A 16,289-nucleotide genomic window follows, 5' to 3' on the forward strand; every position below is an offset into this window, starting at 1 on the left:
GGTGAAGAAGCAGGGGCCAGGGCACTCTGGGGTTGGAGCTTGGGATCCTTCCCAGGAGCTCTGTGGAGGGCAGGCAGGGGACTTGCTGAAAGTCTAAGAATGAAAGGCATAGAGTTCTCCTTATACCCACTAACACTCTGGGTCCACTGTACCCAAGGGAGTTTGAAGCTGGCTTAGGCAGAGCCAGCAACAGGCACTTAGGCCTGGAGCAAGCATCCTTTCTTATCCTTGAGCCAAAAATCCCTTCCATGGCTGGATACACAATAGGCAAAGAGCCAGTTTCCTCTCTCTGAGAGAAAACTTCTGAAAGGGACCTCAGGGACATTTGGGACAATATTGTCATCTTCAACCAGTTTTATTTACAGCACGACAGACAGCTCTCCACCCAATTGTTGAAGTCCTTTGAAGGTAAGTGTTCCCAAGTCCTGCTGACCCTGCAGGTCAGAGTTCTTTATAGCTCCAAAATCAACAAAGTCACCACTCAGTCCCTCTCTCTGTCCCAAGGCCTGGCCCCTCTGTGGGCTCTAACACAGGCCACCCCTGCCTCAGCTGGCCCACAGATCTGCCAGTGAGGCTGTCAAGATAGGGGCAGGACTAGGCTTCATGGTCCACCTATCCTTGCCTCTTTGTCCCTGGCTAGGGCTGAGGCAGGTGAAAAGGAAACTCAGCCACCTAACTGTGCTCTGTTGGGAGGAGCCTAAAGAGGCTCGCTCCCACCACATCATGGTGATCTCAGCTCTACTTTGGTGGGAAGCCCTTCTGTTCCTGGGAGATCAGCCCGAGAGGTGAGGGAATGTGTAGGGATTCAAAAGGAAGTGAGTAAGGATGAATGAGCCCAGCCCCCCACCCTCACCCTGGGATCTCTCAGCATCAAGTAAGTCCTGATGTTCTAAGATTTCTAGGGCCAGCCCCTCCCACTGGGGGCTTAAACGTGTAAAAGAGAGGCCTCTCAGGCAGTGAGAGACCTGTTCCTGCCTTTCTGGGGTGGGTGTTTTCCTAGTATTAGCAGGCATAACTACACCTCCCTACCCTGCTCCACCCAGCTCAACCCTGGTTCTAGGTCATCCTTACCTTGGCAGTGGCTGAGGTTCAGTCTCTTGTATCCTTGGGGACACTCCAGCTGGCCATTTTCAATCACTGGGAAGGCTGAGGAATGAAGATACAGACAGATCTCACAGGAGGGCCTTTGGACGTATCTACCAAGTGGTCACAGCCTGGTTGCCTCATGTGTCAAGTAGCTCCGGGTTGCTCAAAACATTTCCCTGGGCAGCTCTTCCACCTTGCTTTCACCAAGATCCTTCTGGCCAACCTTGCTTGCTTGCTTGATTGATTTGTTTGTTTTAAATGACAATATTGAGGGAATAAACCAGACACAGAAATGCAAGTACAGCCTTATCTCACATCTGTGTGGAATCTGAAAAGCCTACTGAATCAAAGAGTGAAATGTCAGTTACTGGGCGCCGTGGTGGAGTCGGCAGAAGTTTGGGAGTTGGTAGTCAAAGGGTGTGAATTTCAGAACCAGCAAGATGGCTCAGCAGGTAAAAGTACTTGCTTCCAAGCCGGACAGCCTGAGTTTAAGACCTGGAACCCACATGGTGGAAAGAGAGAATCAACTCCCACAAGTTGTCCTCTGACCCCTACACGCACATGCTGTGGCTCGTACACACCACACATACACATCATACGTGAGTATGCACACATACAAGACAAACAAACAAATGAAAAAATTAAAGGTATGAATTTCAAAAAGGACTGTGGTGGTTTGAATATGCTTAGCCCATGGGAAGTGGCACTGTTAGTAGGTATGGCCTTGTTGGAGAAAGTGTGTCATTGTGTAGGCAGGCTTTGAGGTCTCTTAGTGCTCAGGCCCCGCCCAGTGCAGAAGAGAGCCTCCTCCTAGCTGCCTACAGAAAAAGAGTCTCCTCCTGGCTGCTTTTGGATCAAGATGCAGAACTCTTGGCTCCTCCAGCACCATGTCTGCTTGCACACTGCCATATTTCTTATTATGATAATAATGACCTGAACTTCTGAAACTGTAAGCCAGTCCCAATTAAATGTTTGCCTTTATAAGAGTTGCCTTGGTCATGGTGTCTGTTCACAGCAATGAAACCCTAACTAAGACAAGGAGGAATAAGTTCAAAAGATCCACTCTCCAACATAGCAACGATAACCAATAATGCATCACATACTTGAAAATCACTAAGAAGAGATTTTAAGAACACTCACCCTTCCCCCAAATAAACACGAAAATGATTGAGTCAATTAACATGCAAAGCAACACACATATTTTGTGTCTGTCATATGTGTATGTGGGATATGTATATGCCAATGTGGGTATGTTACTCGGGGTGTGTGTCCACGTAGGAGCAGCATAGGACAGAAGGCAATGTTGAATATCATCTTTGATTGCTCTCCACCTTACTTTTGGAGACAGAGTGTTTCACTAAACCTGGAACTCATAGTTAAGCTAGGCTGACTGACAGTGAGCTCTGGGCGTCTGCCTGTTTTCACTTGCACCACGCTGGGCTTACGAGCACTCTAGTGTTTTCTTTTTTGTACTATGGGTCCAAACTCAGGTCTTCATGCTTGGGCAAGAAGCGATTTACCAGCTGAATCATCTCTTCAGCCCAAACAAATTAATTAGATTAACTATATTACAGTGTATTCTCATTTCAAAATATCATGCTGTATAGCATATATGTGTGTGCATGTGTGTGTGTGTATTTCAATTAGAAAATTATTTTAGGGTTGAAGAGATGGCTCAGTGGTAAGAGCAGTAACTGCTCTTCTAGAGTCCCTAAGATCAATTTCCAGCAACCACATGGTGGCTCACAACCATCTGCAATGGGATCTGATGCCCTCTTCTGGTGTCTCTGAAGAGAGTAACAGTGTGCTCATATACATTAAATACATACATACATACATATTTTTAAAAGAGTGTTAAAAAAGAAAATATTTTTAGAAGCTGAAGTGATGCTTTATACTCATAATTCCAGCACCCAGGAGGCTGGAGCAGCAGGACCCGCTTCAGTTCAAGGTCAGCCTGAGACAGAGCACGAGACCCTTTCTCACGTAACATTATTTTGGGAAATACTAAAGAAGTTTTTTCTCCCCTGGCAGTGGTGGTTCATGCCTTTAACCCCAGCACTTAGAAGGCAGAGGCAGATGGATCTTCGACTTTCATGTCAGTTTGGTCTACAGACAGAGTTCCAGGACAGCCAGGGCTACACAGAGAAAGCCTGTCTCAAAAAACCTGGATAGACAGAAAGATAGACAGACATAAAAAGCCATTTCGCCCGAGTTTATAACACACATGTAGCTATAATATTATATGCATTAGACATTCTGCTAACCCACATTTTGCAATATAGCATGATCAAACATGCTTATTTACCTTATTAGCTTTATTTGGAAATGATGATAAAGACACAGGAGGGATCTGAATGCATATTGGCCAACAAGGAAAATGATATCAGTGTTTTGATGCTAACACACATCCTGCCTTGATTTCACAACATCCTTCTCTTGTCACAGAGGCAAAAAGCCCCTAGATACTAAACAGAAAAAGAAAGCATCGACATTGTTTTAGAGTGGCGGTCCAGTGAGTGTGCCCACCTCTTGGGTTTGATCTCCAGCACTGAGGTGGGGGGAGGGAGGATTGAGTTCATAATTCCTAAGATGAGAAGTACCTAAGAGCTGATGAGATGGCTCAGTGGGTCGATGCACTGGCCACCAAACCTGACACCCTGAGTTCAATCCCACTGAGCCACGTGATGGAAGAAGGGAACTGTTACTCTAGCTCTATGGGATCCAGCGCCCTCTACTGGCCTCTATGGGTCACTCAGGTGCACACACCAACACATGGACACACAGAGGTATAACTGAGAATAAAAAGAAAGAATTTTTTAAAATAATGCAATTTTGCTGGATAGGATGATTCACATCTTAATAAGGAGACCGAGACAGATCTCTGTGAGTTCAAGGTCACTCTGGTCTAGACCTTCTCTCTTAATGAGGAGGAGAGGGGAAAGAAGAAGAGGAAGAGGAGGAGGAGGAGGAAGGGAGAGTAATGATACTTTTATTCAGCTGCTCAGCCAAGTTTGAGTGTCTTGGTGTTTACAGGTTTTGTTTTCAGTGCTGAAGGTGGAACTCAGGGCCCTAGCACTAAACTAAATTCCCAACTCCTCTAGTCTTCCCTGGTTGTTTTTTTGTTTTTGTTTTTGTTTTTGTTTTTGTTTTTTTGTTTTGTTTTGTTTTTTTGAGAGGGTCTCTCTGTGTAGCCCAGGACAGACTCAGATTCTCCATCTCACATCTGCTTTTGTCTCCCAAATGCTGGGATTCCAGTTGTGAGCCTCCATGCCTGGCCTACAAATGTTATTCCAAGTGTGTAGCTGCTACTTAGTAGCCGCCTCTCTAGGCTCTTAGGGAGAGGTTTGTTATCTATGGTAGCAGACAGAACTCTGCCTTTCACAGTTTGGCCAGCTGGCTCTTGCTGTGCATGTCAGGCCATGGGTGATGGGCTGATGACAAGTCATTATAAGACGTGCAGCTGTTATGCCTTTCATGATAGCTTATGATTACGTCATTAGTAGTTTCTCCAGACCACAGGTTCTTAGCAGGAATTTCCTAGAGTCCCACCTCTGCTTTGTCAGGGCTGATTTAGTTAAGGCCAGACAACAAACAGGTGCAGGAAGCAGAACCATGGGAGCCACAGGAATTGTAACATGACAAAATCAAACACATGGAGATGCCAGTTGCCTGGAAACCCCATCCCAGAGCATGCTGCAAGCCAAGCAAGACGTGTGACCATCTGGCATAATGGGCAGATCAAGTGAGGACATACACTTGTAAAACTTCATGCCTCCTTTGCTACTAAAAACGAAAAAATACATTGAAGTTCTAATTTTTTTTACTGACAGGATCCATGTTGTCTGAGGGTCTAAGTGTGGGTTCTGAAGCACTGAGTGAGCCACAGGAATGGAGGTGAAGCTTTGGAAGGTCCAAGTTTCAGGCCGTGGGCCAAGGTGAAGCTTGGGAACCTGGGGCCTGGTGGTGTGAGCTGAGGGCGGGAGGAAGGGAGACTGAGTCCACACTGTCTGGAGAAACTTGGAACACTGGCAGATTGGATACAGGCAGAAGGCGTTATGAAGAGCAGAAACTGGGAAAGAATACTACAGAGTATTTGCCGGGGGCTGAGGAGTAACGCCAAGTTAGTGTTTGTATGACGCTTGGATAGCAAGGACACCGGGCCACGCTGTCCTGTCTGTTTCTCACAACAGTGACCGTCAGGAAGGCTTCTAGTCCCCATTTTACAGAACTCAGGGAGGTAAGGAGGCTGGCAGGAACAAGTCAAGGTCGAATGCAGGAGGAGGAAGAAGAGAAAGAGGTGAGAAGGAGTCTTTCTCAGCAGGTTTCAGTGTACCAGAGGCCAGGGCAGCATTACCTCCTGACATCCAGAGAGATTAGAAGAGAAGTCAGGCAGATCTTTGCTTTCTGGGCAGTTGGGGGGTAGGATGGGGAGAGTGTTTGGCTAGAACTAAGAACAAGAGGAGACCCAGCCACTAGAATCTGAACAAAACCATGAGAGAGCTGAGAAGAGCTGGCCATGGTCACATGGAAGCCCAGGCTCCCTCCACAATGCAGGTCCTGCCCTGTAATGAGACTTGGCTCTCACTGGGTTGAAGAGAAAATACCCAATTGTCTGTACTTCCTGGAGGCAAGCTTCTAGAGAAAAATAAGTAACCGCCAAGCTTCTATCTCTAGTAGCAGCTCTCCCAATGTTGGCCAACAGCCTCCACGTCAAACTAGGTATTTCCATACCTTTCCGAAAGTCTTCCCAACTTCTGTGAGACCAAGTTCAGCATCATGATCTCGAAGAACCAGAAAAATCTCCTTGGGAGGAGCAGACGTTCAGATGGCCACGAGGCCTGGGGTGAGAATCCAGCAGCCACTGAACTGTGTGACCCTCTCACAGGGATGAGGGCGGCAGGTGTCCTTCCTGCATGTTCGGAGGGCACTGGCCTTCCCTGCTCATGGCATTTAGCATGTCATGTGACCACTAGTGTGCTTGCCCATCTCCTTCCTAGAGTGTAAGCTCTGTGAGGAGCCCCTGGCTGCAATCTCTCTGCCACTCTGCTATCCTTCCTTCCCAAGGAGGCCTCAACAAAAACTTCTAATTGCTGGAGACAGGGTTGGCCCTGGTTCCCCAAGCAGAGCTTGGGAGGAGACAGTGAAGACATGTCTGGCCACAGAGCTATTTATACTACACTCTTGATCTCAGCCATGACAAGGTGCCCACAACAGGGACATATGGAGGATCCCTGATGCATACCCCTTCCACCCCCCCCTCCCCCTGAGGACAGACTCATATTTGCCATGGGAGGCCACGCTTGGATTTCTGAGCTGGCTGGAGCCTTGCCCCAGAATTGCACATGGCAGACAGGTGAGTATGCTGAGGTGAAGCTTCACTCTTCTGGTAGAAATGGTGTGGGAGCCCAGCGCAACCGGGGCAGCCAGGGCAGCCAGGCACACAACTAGTTCCTAGCTTCACTCTGATTTGGAGCACATTTCCTATTCTCTTTTAGCTTGTAGTTCTTCATCTGTAGAAGTGGAGATAGAAACGTAGTTTGCAGGAATAGGGTGCTGTGAAGATTTGATTTGCTGAAACAATGGATGCTGGTCGGAACCTCCCACAACTGGCCCAATCCAAAGAGTTAGTGCCCCCTTCCTTCCCTGATGTGCCCTTCCCTTCCCCTCCCACCGCTCCCCCTCCGGCCCCCTCTCTTCTCCTCCCTCCCCTCCCTCTGGTTTCCTGTCCTCTCCTCCCTCCCCTCCCTCTTCTCTCATCCCTCCTCCCCTTCTCCTCCCCTCCCTCCCTTCTTCTCCCCCTCTTTCCCTCCCCTCCCCTGTCCTGTCCTTTCTTTTTTCTTTCCCTCTTTCCCTTTCCTTCCTTCCCCCCCACACCCTGTTCTTCCTTTCTTCTCTCCTTCCCTCCTCTCCTCCCTCCTTCTTTTCCCCTTAAGTTGCTTTTAATGTGTTTTATCACAGCAACAGACAAGTAGGCTATATAGATGATGGCGAGCTCTTCCTGTGGAATTACAGCAAGCTCTAACTGAGCACAAGCCCCTGAGCACACATTTTAGCAATACTGCCCAGTTAGGACTTTCTCTTTGGTCAAGTACCATGGGACCTCTCAATGAGAATGGACATTTCCCTCAAAGATAGCCTCCATCTGTTTCCTCAGAGAGGCAGGAGGGCCAATGTCACCACAGATAGCAAGTTAGAGAGAGCTCTGCACAGACCCTGGCTCACACAGAGTCCACCCATGCTCCAGCCCTTCCTGGAGTAGGCCGGAGATGCCACATATCATGGCCCACCCCTGCAAGGCAGGGAGCAAGCTAGCTCAGCCTGGGACACAATTCCCAGATGACTTCAAATCCCTTGGAAGAAGCTTGCAGAACACCGCCCAGCCAGAAACAATACTTTCGCAGTGTGACAGGAATTCAGTAAGTCCCATTTCACTAGGGCAGGGGACTGTTGTCTCAACCCAGGTCCTGGAGAATAAGAAAACCCTACCCCAGGACAGCTGTTCTTCAAGCCAGAGCCCTCCAGTGCAGCAGACACCTGACCTGGATCGTCAGAAACCCACCCACAGTGAATTACAGAACACCAGAAGCAGGAGTCAGGAGAAGACCTATCAGACTAAGATTATGATCTTCCATGACAAATGGAAGCATCATTAGGAACCATTAAAATACCAAGGCCGACTAAAGGCACTAAATAAACAGTTGCTAATGGTGGCAAGGACAAAGACAATATATCATTGCTGCTGTGACTTGCCCTAAGGCGCTCTGCTCCAACCTCCCCTGGAACGCTGACAGACCCAACTTTCCCCAGGTCTGACATCACAGAACTACCTGTCTGGGCTCCTTAGGGGACAAGGCCTTTGCTCTATGACTTGCCAATAAAATCTTCAGCCATGCACGTGCACCCTCATCCTCTCAAGTTAGGCTATTGCTCTACCTCCAAAACACCTGTTCTTGATAGGTGTACCTCTCGTGGGGAGGAGGGTGGTACCTCCAGGCACGGTGAGATTAATGCTGGGTTTCTGCAGCTTTGAGTTGAGTCCTGCTTTCCAGAAACATCTACCCTTTGGGGGTTGTTTATTTTGTTGTTGTTGTTTGGGGTTTTCTTTGGTTTGTTTTTTCTTTCTCCTTAGGATTCCTCAGAAAACAGCCTACCTTCCTCTACATGGGGCAATTATCTGAGCCTCTGTAAACTCTTAGGCCTGAGTTGCATGCTGAGAGTCCCCTGCCTGCCTGATAATTTTGATGCACACGGTCCTTCATGTACAGGTAACTATGACCCTCCAGTTCAGCTGCCTGGGTTTGTCTGTCTCAGGTAGGCCCAGGTCTCCTCAGGATAATAAGGCCCGCCATGGATCAGACACACTAGCCTCATTTGCCTTCCCTCTGCAATCGTAGACAAGTTCTTCGGCCTTCTCGGAGCTGCATTTCTCCATCTGTTAAATGGACTTCAAGATCCTCAACTTGTGCTTGTATGGACTAAACAAGACGATGCAGGTAACGAGGGGCAGGCATTACTGTTCATGGGATGCTGCCTTTCTTGAAGGACAGAGGGACAGAGCCTGCAGTCCCTGGAAAACAAGGGAGGGGGCCTGGGTTCTGAGGTAAACTCATCCCAGGCCAGGCAAATGGAAAGACAATCTCGTGGCAAACAGCTGGAGCCCACCGCTGCAGGTCTGGAGCCAAGTGCCAGCTCTACCCGTTCCAGCAAAGGGGCCTTGGGGTTGACATAGCTAGTGCCAAGCCTGGCGAGGCAGCTGCCAACTTTCCAGTTAGCCCAGATGTCTGTCTTATATGGAAACTCAAAAATATGTCCTCAATCAAAGTGGCTCTTGAGAGCGGTGTGTTCCCGGGACTCTGGCAGGACACTGAAGAGACTCTGGGCTGGGGCCTTCACTAACTCCCAAGGGGTCAGAAAAGCAGGGGTTGGCCTAAATCCCAGAGGTCACTAGGGGACATTATGTATCCCTCAGTCTGAGGGAGGAGAGCCCCAGTGGGTCTAGAACGACTTCTGAAGCCATCTTCTTGAGGAATGGGGCTCTGAAATCCTTCTGGAAGAAAAGAGAATTGTCTATGCCATTGGAGCTGAGCCTTCAAGGCGGCCCTTTCACTATTAGAAACAGTGGCGTTCCAGTGACTAAATTCAACAGTCAGACTCACAACCTTGCAAGACCAATATGACCTGGGGGGAAGCCATGAAGTCACGTGGATCGGATCCTAGGCTGGCCATTCCCTTGCTCCCATTGTGACTTGATTCTGCTGGGGAAGACGACGTTTTGCCCAAGGAGACACAGTTCCATTTGATCAGAGGAGAAATAAAAAGCAAAGCCATTCAGGCTGAGAACGTTCTAGAATCCAGAAGTTCTGCTTTTCTTGCCAAACAGCCCCCAAACTCATCCAGCAGCTTCTTTTGTCCTCCAATGCTCACACAGTAGCTCATTTGTCATGCCTACTTAAAGAAACACCCCTGCCAGCCCCGGGGTAAGACACAGAGTTAGATGTCCTGGCAAACTTTCAGCACAAACAAGGTTCCCTCATGTCTTGCCCCTTCCCCGTCCAGTGCTCAGCTACAATTTCATGTGTCTGAAATGTTTATGTTGCCCTGGTCCTTTGTTATTTCTTTCTCAGTATGCTGGAACGTTTGCCATTCTAGGGTCTGTACCCTGGTGCCCAGCTTGCTGAGCTGTGCCAAGCACTGAGGCTACAAGATTGAGCACAGCAGAGAGTGAGGGAAAGAGCTGAGTTTTAAGTGTGCACATGGAGAGGTTCATTCTGTGCTCTGCGCTAAAGCATACACAAAGCACCTCCATTTACACGTAATACAATTCATCCAAAGAGCTTCTCCCACGCCCTCTGTGGCTGAGGTTCAGGCCCTGCCTCATCAGAGATGGCCAGCTCCATTGGGATCAGGGTCCTTGGTCAACCCGTGGGATAAGCTCATAAGACTGGCACACAGCCCACACCATGGAATGTGGGCCTTCCCACCCATTCCCACCTTCCAAGTGAGGACAACCTTCAGAAGTGGTTCCGTGGTCACTGAGCACACCAGCCCTTGCTAAGAGGAGCAGACTGAGGCCCCTTCAGTAAGCACAGAAATCCCCAAGGCCTGCATCTCTGCATCCTGAACATGCAGAGTCCTATGCTCCTGCTTAAATCCCACAACCAGTAAATGGGATATTTAAGTGATGTATATGGGGCCCAGAGAGCTTGCTGGCAAAGCCCCGATGACCTGTGTTCAATCTTTACAACTCACACTGTGGAAGGAGAGAGCCAACGCCTGTAAGTTATCCTCTGACCTACACACACACACTCAAATAAATAAATAAATAATAACTTCACTGTCCAGTTGAAGAACAGGAACTGACCTCAAGAATCCACCCAGCCCTAGGTTTCCCCTGTCCCCATCAGGGACCTGCATGCCATGTCAAGGGCTCAGGGTCATGCATCACAACCGAACCTCAGATACCTGGGGTTTGCAGACTCGCCCAAAGGATGGCTCTGAGAGCTGCCTGGCCCTCAGCTGCGATGGAAGCAGGATTCTGGAAGGATCCTTCTATAAGCCTCTTTGTCTGCCACAGTTGTTGGCAGCTGGACCCACTTTCCCTCTCCATTGTCTCTCGGACTCCAGAGGTAGCATCATGGCACCACTCTGGCCTCAAACAAGCAGGAGCCTCAGAGGCCACATCACTGGAACTGCCTCTTAGATAAACACTTGATGCTCCTGTCTAATACAATCCTGCTAGGCCAGGGGTCCCTGAGCAGCTCCGCACTGCAGCCAGCACTGCGGCCAGCAGCAGCAGCAGCAGGTGTTAGCTGTCCCCAGCAGGGACAGCTGATACTGTATGGGAGCCATCTTATACGATGGACTTAGAATTTCTGCATGCCTCTCTCCAGGGACCAGTGCTCTCTTCTTGGTCTCACCTACAAATGCCACTTCCCTGGACTGCTAAATCCTTCCCTACTCCTTTGGCTGCCCTACCCCAATCATCTTTCATACATCATCCTTATGGTACCTCCTCCATGAAGCTCTTCCTGATTCACCAGTTTCAGCCAGCACCCCCTACCTGTCCCTTGTATGCAGCAGAAAAGCACCACATCTAAGGAGGCCTTGGGGACCCTAAGTTTGCAAGTTTATGAAGATGGCTCTGGTCACATGGAAGGATCCCATTCCCTAGTCTGGGTAAGAGAGGCCCAGGACCTGCGAGTGGCCTGGCTACGCTGTCTGTCCCACACACTCCACACTGCTCCAGATGCTGCCAGACGTTCTTCATTTCTAAAGCCAGCCACAGCCCCTGAGGCTATATAGGCTTGGAGGAGGGAGGCACTGCATATACCTTATTCTCTGTGGTCCACTCAGGGCCTCACACCCAAAGTGTCTCAATTAGTGATAACACTTGTTGGCTGGCTGAACCCAACATGGGGTATAGAAGTCCCAAGAAATGGCTTGTGAGAAAACAAGATTCACATGCACACATGCTTACACACACACACACACATACACACACACACACACACATACACACACTGTCCCTGAGTAAACTGATTTGTTTCTCCGAAGGTCAGTTGGTCCCTTTTCCCTTTCTTCAGGAGATGACATCATTATCATCATCACCACCACCACCACCACCACCATCATCATCATCAATACACAGCCACCCTTCCCCCTCAGTATCCATGGGAGATCGATTCCCAAACTCTCGCAGATACCAAATTTTGCCGCTGCTCAAGTCTCTTATACAAAATGGTGTAGCATATAGCCTTGACATAGTCTCTCATGTAGCTTAAATCATTTCTAGATTGATTATAATATTTAATGCAACGTCAATGATGAGCAAATTAGCATTATGCACTGTTTAGAGACAGTGACAAGAAGAGAGTCTTGTGTGTGTTCAGTAGAGACACAGCTATCCAGTAAGCAAGGTGTAAGGTAAATAAGGCTCACTTGGCTACAGTAGAGAGCTAAGGATCCCAGAATGGTGAGGGGAACCAAAGCACGTGGCACATAGTAGGCACTTCATTCTGTGTGGGCTCAGCATCAGGCTTTCCAGAAGCAAATTCGAGGTTTACTTTGTTGGGAACTTGGATTGTCCTTCAAATATGATTTTTGAAATGAATTACATTCTTATTTATTTTTGTGTGTGGGCATGTGTGTGTGTGTGTGTGTGTGTGTGTGTGTGTGTGTGTGTGTGTGTGTGAACGTGTCACTGTGGGTATGTGGAGGACACAGGGCAATGAGTGGTCAGCTCTTCCACCATGTGGGACCCAGGGATTGAACTCCAGTTGTCAGCATAGGGGCGGGGGACCTTTACCTGCTGAGCCCTCTCTCTGGCTTTGTCTTTCAAATATTTTCTACCTGAGATTGGTTGAATCTGCAGTTAGAGAACTGTGGGTACGGAGGGCCAGCTCTAACATGTACCATGTAGCCACAGCAACTCTGTGAGGCTGACACTCTTATTCTTCTGTGCCAGACGTCCCAGGAGAGGGGACCAAGGCAGAGAGAGGAAGGCAAACAGAGCAGAGGCTGGATCCTGGCATGGGTTGGACCCTAAAGCCTTTGAGCTGAAAGGCACCCTCCGCTGCTTCACAGAGGTACGCCGTACTGGGAGGCCATCGGCACTTAATTTTAGAGTGGAAAATGCAGTTCACAGCTCTACTGCTGCGTCTGACACTGGGAACAACCCTGACCCTCCTTCCTGCCTTTGGGCTCTGTTCCAGGCTCCCCACAAAACCAGCTCACAGAGCTGACTGCTGGCAGGCGAGAATGCATGCCAGGTCCAGGCCCAGGAATGTGGGAGGCCTGGGGGGGAAGACAGGCTGGGTAGGCAGAAGCCATACTCACACGCAGGTATCTAGTCACCTCTCCCTGACTGCAGACTAAGGCTTCTGGGAGCAGTGTGAATGGTTTTGTGCTCACTGAATCCTCAGTGCCTGGCACACAAGAGGCATCCAGCCAATATCTGCTGAATGGATAGATGACTGACTGACTGACTGACTGACTGACTGACTGACTGACTGTGTGCTGAGTGTTACCCAATCATCCAAAGGGAACAAGGAACTGAGGCTCTCAACTCAAAATTGAAGGCATTTGGGGACAGGAACTCAACTCCCATTCAGTAGCTCAGTAGCAGAGAAGAGATAGAGGAGGAGGAGGAGGAGGAGGAGGAGGAAGAGGAGGAGGAGGAGGAGGAGGAGGCCTGAGGATCTCAGAGAAAGAAGGGAGTTATTCCGGGTCCTGGATGGAGGGGGTCCATTGTAGTCTGGAATCCCCACAATATACTGCAAAACGAAGGTCCCCACACAGACTATCAGGTTGAACAGAGACCCAGAGGCTGGGCAGACAGCTGAACTGGCCAAGCTGTTCTGGAGGCTCCTTGAGGTACATCTGGAAATATTGCCTGTCCTTGGGAACCCTGGGTGGTGAGAGATGGAGATAGAATCCCCTCTAGCCCTCCATCTTGAAACCAGTACTCACCTGGTCTGGGTGGGCAGGGAGCACAGGAGGTCACCCCCCAGAAGGTCCCCACACTGCCACAGCAGTCCTCCTGAGAAGTCAGCTCCCCTAGGGGGTTAGCACACTGGAAAAGAGACCAGAGATGACTGTGACACCTGTTGTCCAGGCACCAAGGGTCCCAAGGCTCAACTCACAGAAAGCTCATGTTCTTATGAGGTTAAATTCTAGGCTTCCTTAGACTGCAGGTACTAGTGATGGCTCTTCTACTAGGGGACTTCCATGGTCCCGTTCCGTGTGACTGGCACTCACTGACAGGCACTGCACCCAGCTCAGGGAGGAGACCCAGTCTCTCTACATGTAGAACCCCTCTCTCTTGTAGCTCAGGCTAGCCTTGAATGCACTATGTAGCCAAGGATTACATTGAGTTTCTGATCCTCCTGCCTCGGACTCCTATGTGGTGGGATTACAGGTGCACACCACCATGCCTGGTTTACAGGGTGCTGGGGATCAAACTGGGGGCCTTCTGCATACTAGGCAAGCCCTAGCCCTCTACCAACTGATCCACAGCCCCAGCCCACTAGGGACTTTATGTTGCAGATTTTTCCATAGGGGAAATGGAAGCTTCTCCAGTCACGTTCCACAAGGGACAGTACGGATTGAGCAACCACAGCCGTCCCTGAAGTCTGAGGCAGAGACTCCCTTCTCACCTGTCCATTCACCGTGCTCAGGTAACACTGGCCCAGAAGTCCATAATGCCTAGACAGCACTGGTGGTGGCCGAGGGGCCTCTCCGGCCCGAGCGGGTATGCTGTTGCTGGCCCAGGGGCTGTGGCCTAGGTTGCCGTGGGGGCGACGAGAGGCTCTGGTCTCCACACTGTTGTCCTCCAGCACGGGGTCCAGCTCACCCCGGACCCGGGCCACCTGGTGAATCTGCACAGAGGCCTCAGGCGGGTGATGAATTTGCACCTTCACCAGCGAGGGGTTCACAGAGGCTGGGCAGAAGGGTTGGGATCAGAGCCGAGAAACAGGCTCCTAACCTCACTTCTGCCCTGTGAAGAGTGCCCACCACCGTCAGGCAGGCAGGCTCCAGACTGGGCGCCTCACCAAAAGCCCCCTTCCATTTCTTTGCCTGTTATTGTAACCAGAGCACTGCCCCACCTCCAACCCCAGGACAAGAAGAAGCGGTAACCCCTCCTTCACGGAAAGCTCTGCATCAAAGACTGCACAGCTCTTCCTGATTCTGCCTCCTCCGGGACCCTGTGCAGCCCTGAGTGCCATGGAACCACACGCAACCCATGGGATACCTTAGGGTCAACCCACCACGCAGCCTTCACAGGCACTCTGGGCTCATGGGACTCAGCTCATCTCCTACAGAATCCTGTGTGCTTGGATCTTTGATTTGCCTTACAGAAGGCAAAGAAATGAAATGTGTGCTGAGTTCTACCCCTGCCCATTCCACCTCTACTGCCCAGGCTGGGGGTGGGGTGGGGGAGGCTCCATTTATTTGTTGCTTTGTCTTTCCCCACACAGGGGTATGAAATGGAGACCTGGCCCCATCCAGCACCTCCCAGGCTGGCTGCTGGCACTCACCGAGCTGGTTAGAGAGAGGCAGCGTGAAGGTGGATTGCTTCAGGGGACCTTCCAGCAGGGTTCTGTGCCGGGAACCTCGCCCTGCAGGTTCCCTGTCTGGCTGCGGGACAGGCAGATGGCAGAACTTTCCTGTGGAGTTGGCTGGACACCAGCACTCGTCCCGGCCGATGCAGCGGCCACCATTCAGGCAGGGGATTTGGCAGAAATCTACAACAACACTCAAGGTGATTGGCAGCTTGTGACAGGCAAGCAGAGCAGTGGGACACCAAATTTAGGGGTCTTGGAGGGTGCCGTGTCCCCTTGAAATGCAGGGACTTTCTTTGAAGCCCTAGCATAAAGGTGAGCCCCCTAGCATCTCTCCAGCCCACCACAAGTATCTAGAACATAGGCAGAGGCCATGGTTCTTCTCTATCAAGGCAACTTGGATTCAGAGAGGTTGTGTGACTTGCTTGGAATCACACAGCCAAACTGGGGACAGAGATAGGATAAGACTTTATTTACTCCCTGCTGTGATAGAACTATAGAGGACAAGAGGTCCCACACCAAGGAGTCCCTGAGATGTCAGCCACCCCCTCCCACTACCACCACTACCACCACACCAAGACCATCTGTGCATAGGGGACTCACAGATACGGAAGCCAGACTTGGGGTCATGCCCATGGCCACCCTGACTGTACAAGGTGGTGGTGTCACCCTTCTCACAGCTGTTGGCACAGCGTCCCCGGGCACAGGTCTGCTTGCAGATGGTGGGGGTGAAGACGACTTTGATTTTCTTGATTTTCTCGGTGAGGTTCAGCCCTGCAGAGAGAGAACTTGGGTCCTGGACGGAGCCACACATAACCCTGATCTCTAGGCCCTTAGGATGAGGGGTATGTCCTAGAGCATCTTCTAAGACCTGGACACCAGGTCTGTGGTCAGGGTAGGGCAATGGTCTCAAGAAGGACCCAGATGTGCCCCTTCATGCTTTGTGCACACTGACATGTCCTGCTGCAAGAAGAGCCGCTCAAAATTACACTGGAGGTTCTCACGTATCTAACTGATTATTTTAGTTCACAGTTGGCCCGAGGCAGAGAGATATCCAGGGCACCCGTCCTTACATAGCCAAAAAGTGCAGAGCCAGGCTCTGAGCACAAGGGCAGAAAGTGGAAGGGCAGGGAGTGAAAG

General features: G+C 50.2%; 1 protein-coding gene across 4 annotated transcripts in view; it reads right to left on the reverse strand.

Annotated features, from left to right (window-relative positions):
* The window catches only part of Ltbp2 (latent transforming growth factor beta binding protein 2), a 93,347-nt gene that overhangs the window by 31,679 nt on the left and 45,379 nt on the right, over positions 1-16,289 (reverse strand). For all 4 annotated transcript variants that reach the window (XM_017314966.2, XM_006515502.4, NM_013589.4 and 1 more), the window contains exons 5-9: positions 15,753-15,923; positions 15,126-15,332; positions 14,244-14,527; positions 13,558-13,660; positions 1,072-1,146 (exon numbers count right to left, since the gene is read on the reverse strand). In XM_017314966.2, coding sequence (XP_017170455.1) covers positions 1,072-1,146; positions 13,558-13,660; positions 14,244-14,527; positions 15,126-15,332; positions 15,753-15,923 — 840 coding nt within the window. The remainder of the gene's footprint in view (positions 1-1,071; positions 1,147-13,557; positions 13,661-14,243; positions 14,528-15,125; positions 15,333-15,752; positions 15,924-16,289) is intronic.

Source organism: Mus musculus, chromosome 12 (assembly GCF_000001635.26).
Source record: "Mus musculus strain C57BL/6J chromosome 12, GRCm38.p6 C57BL/6J".
NCBI classification, from domain to species: domain Eukaryota; kingdom Metazoa; phylum Chordata; class Mammalia; order Rodentia; family Muridae; genus Mus; species Mus musculus.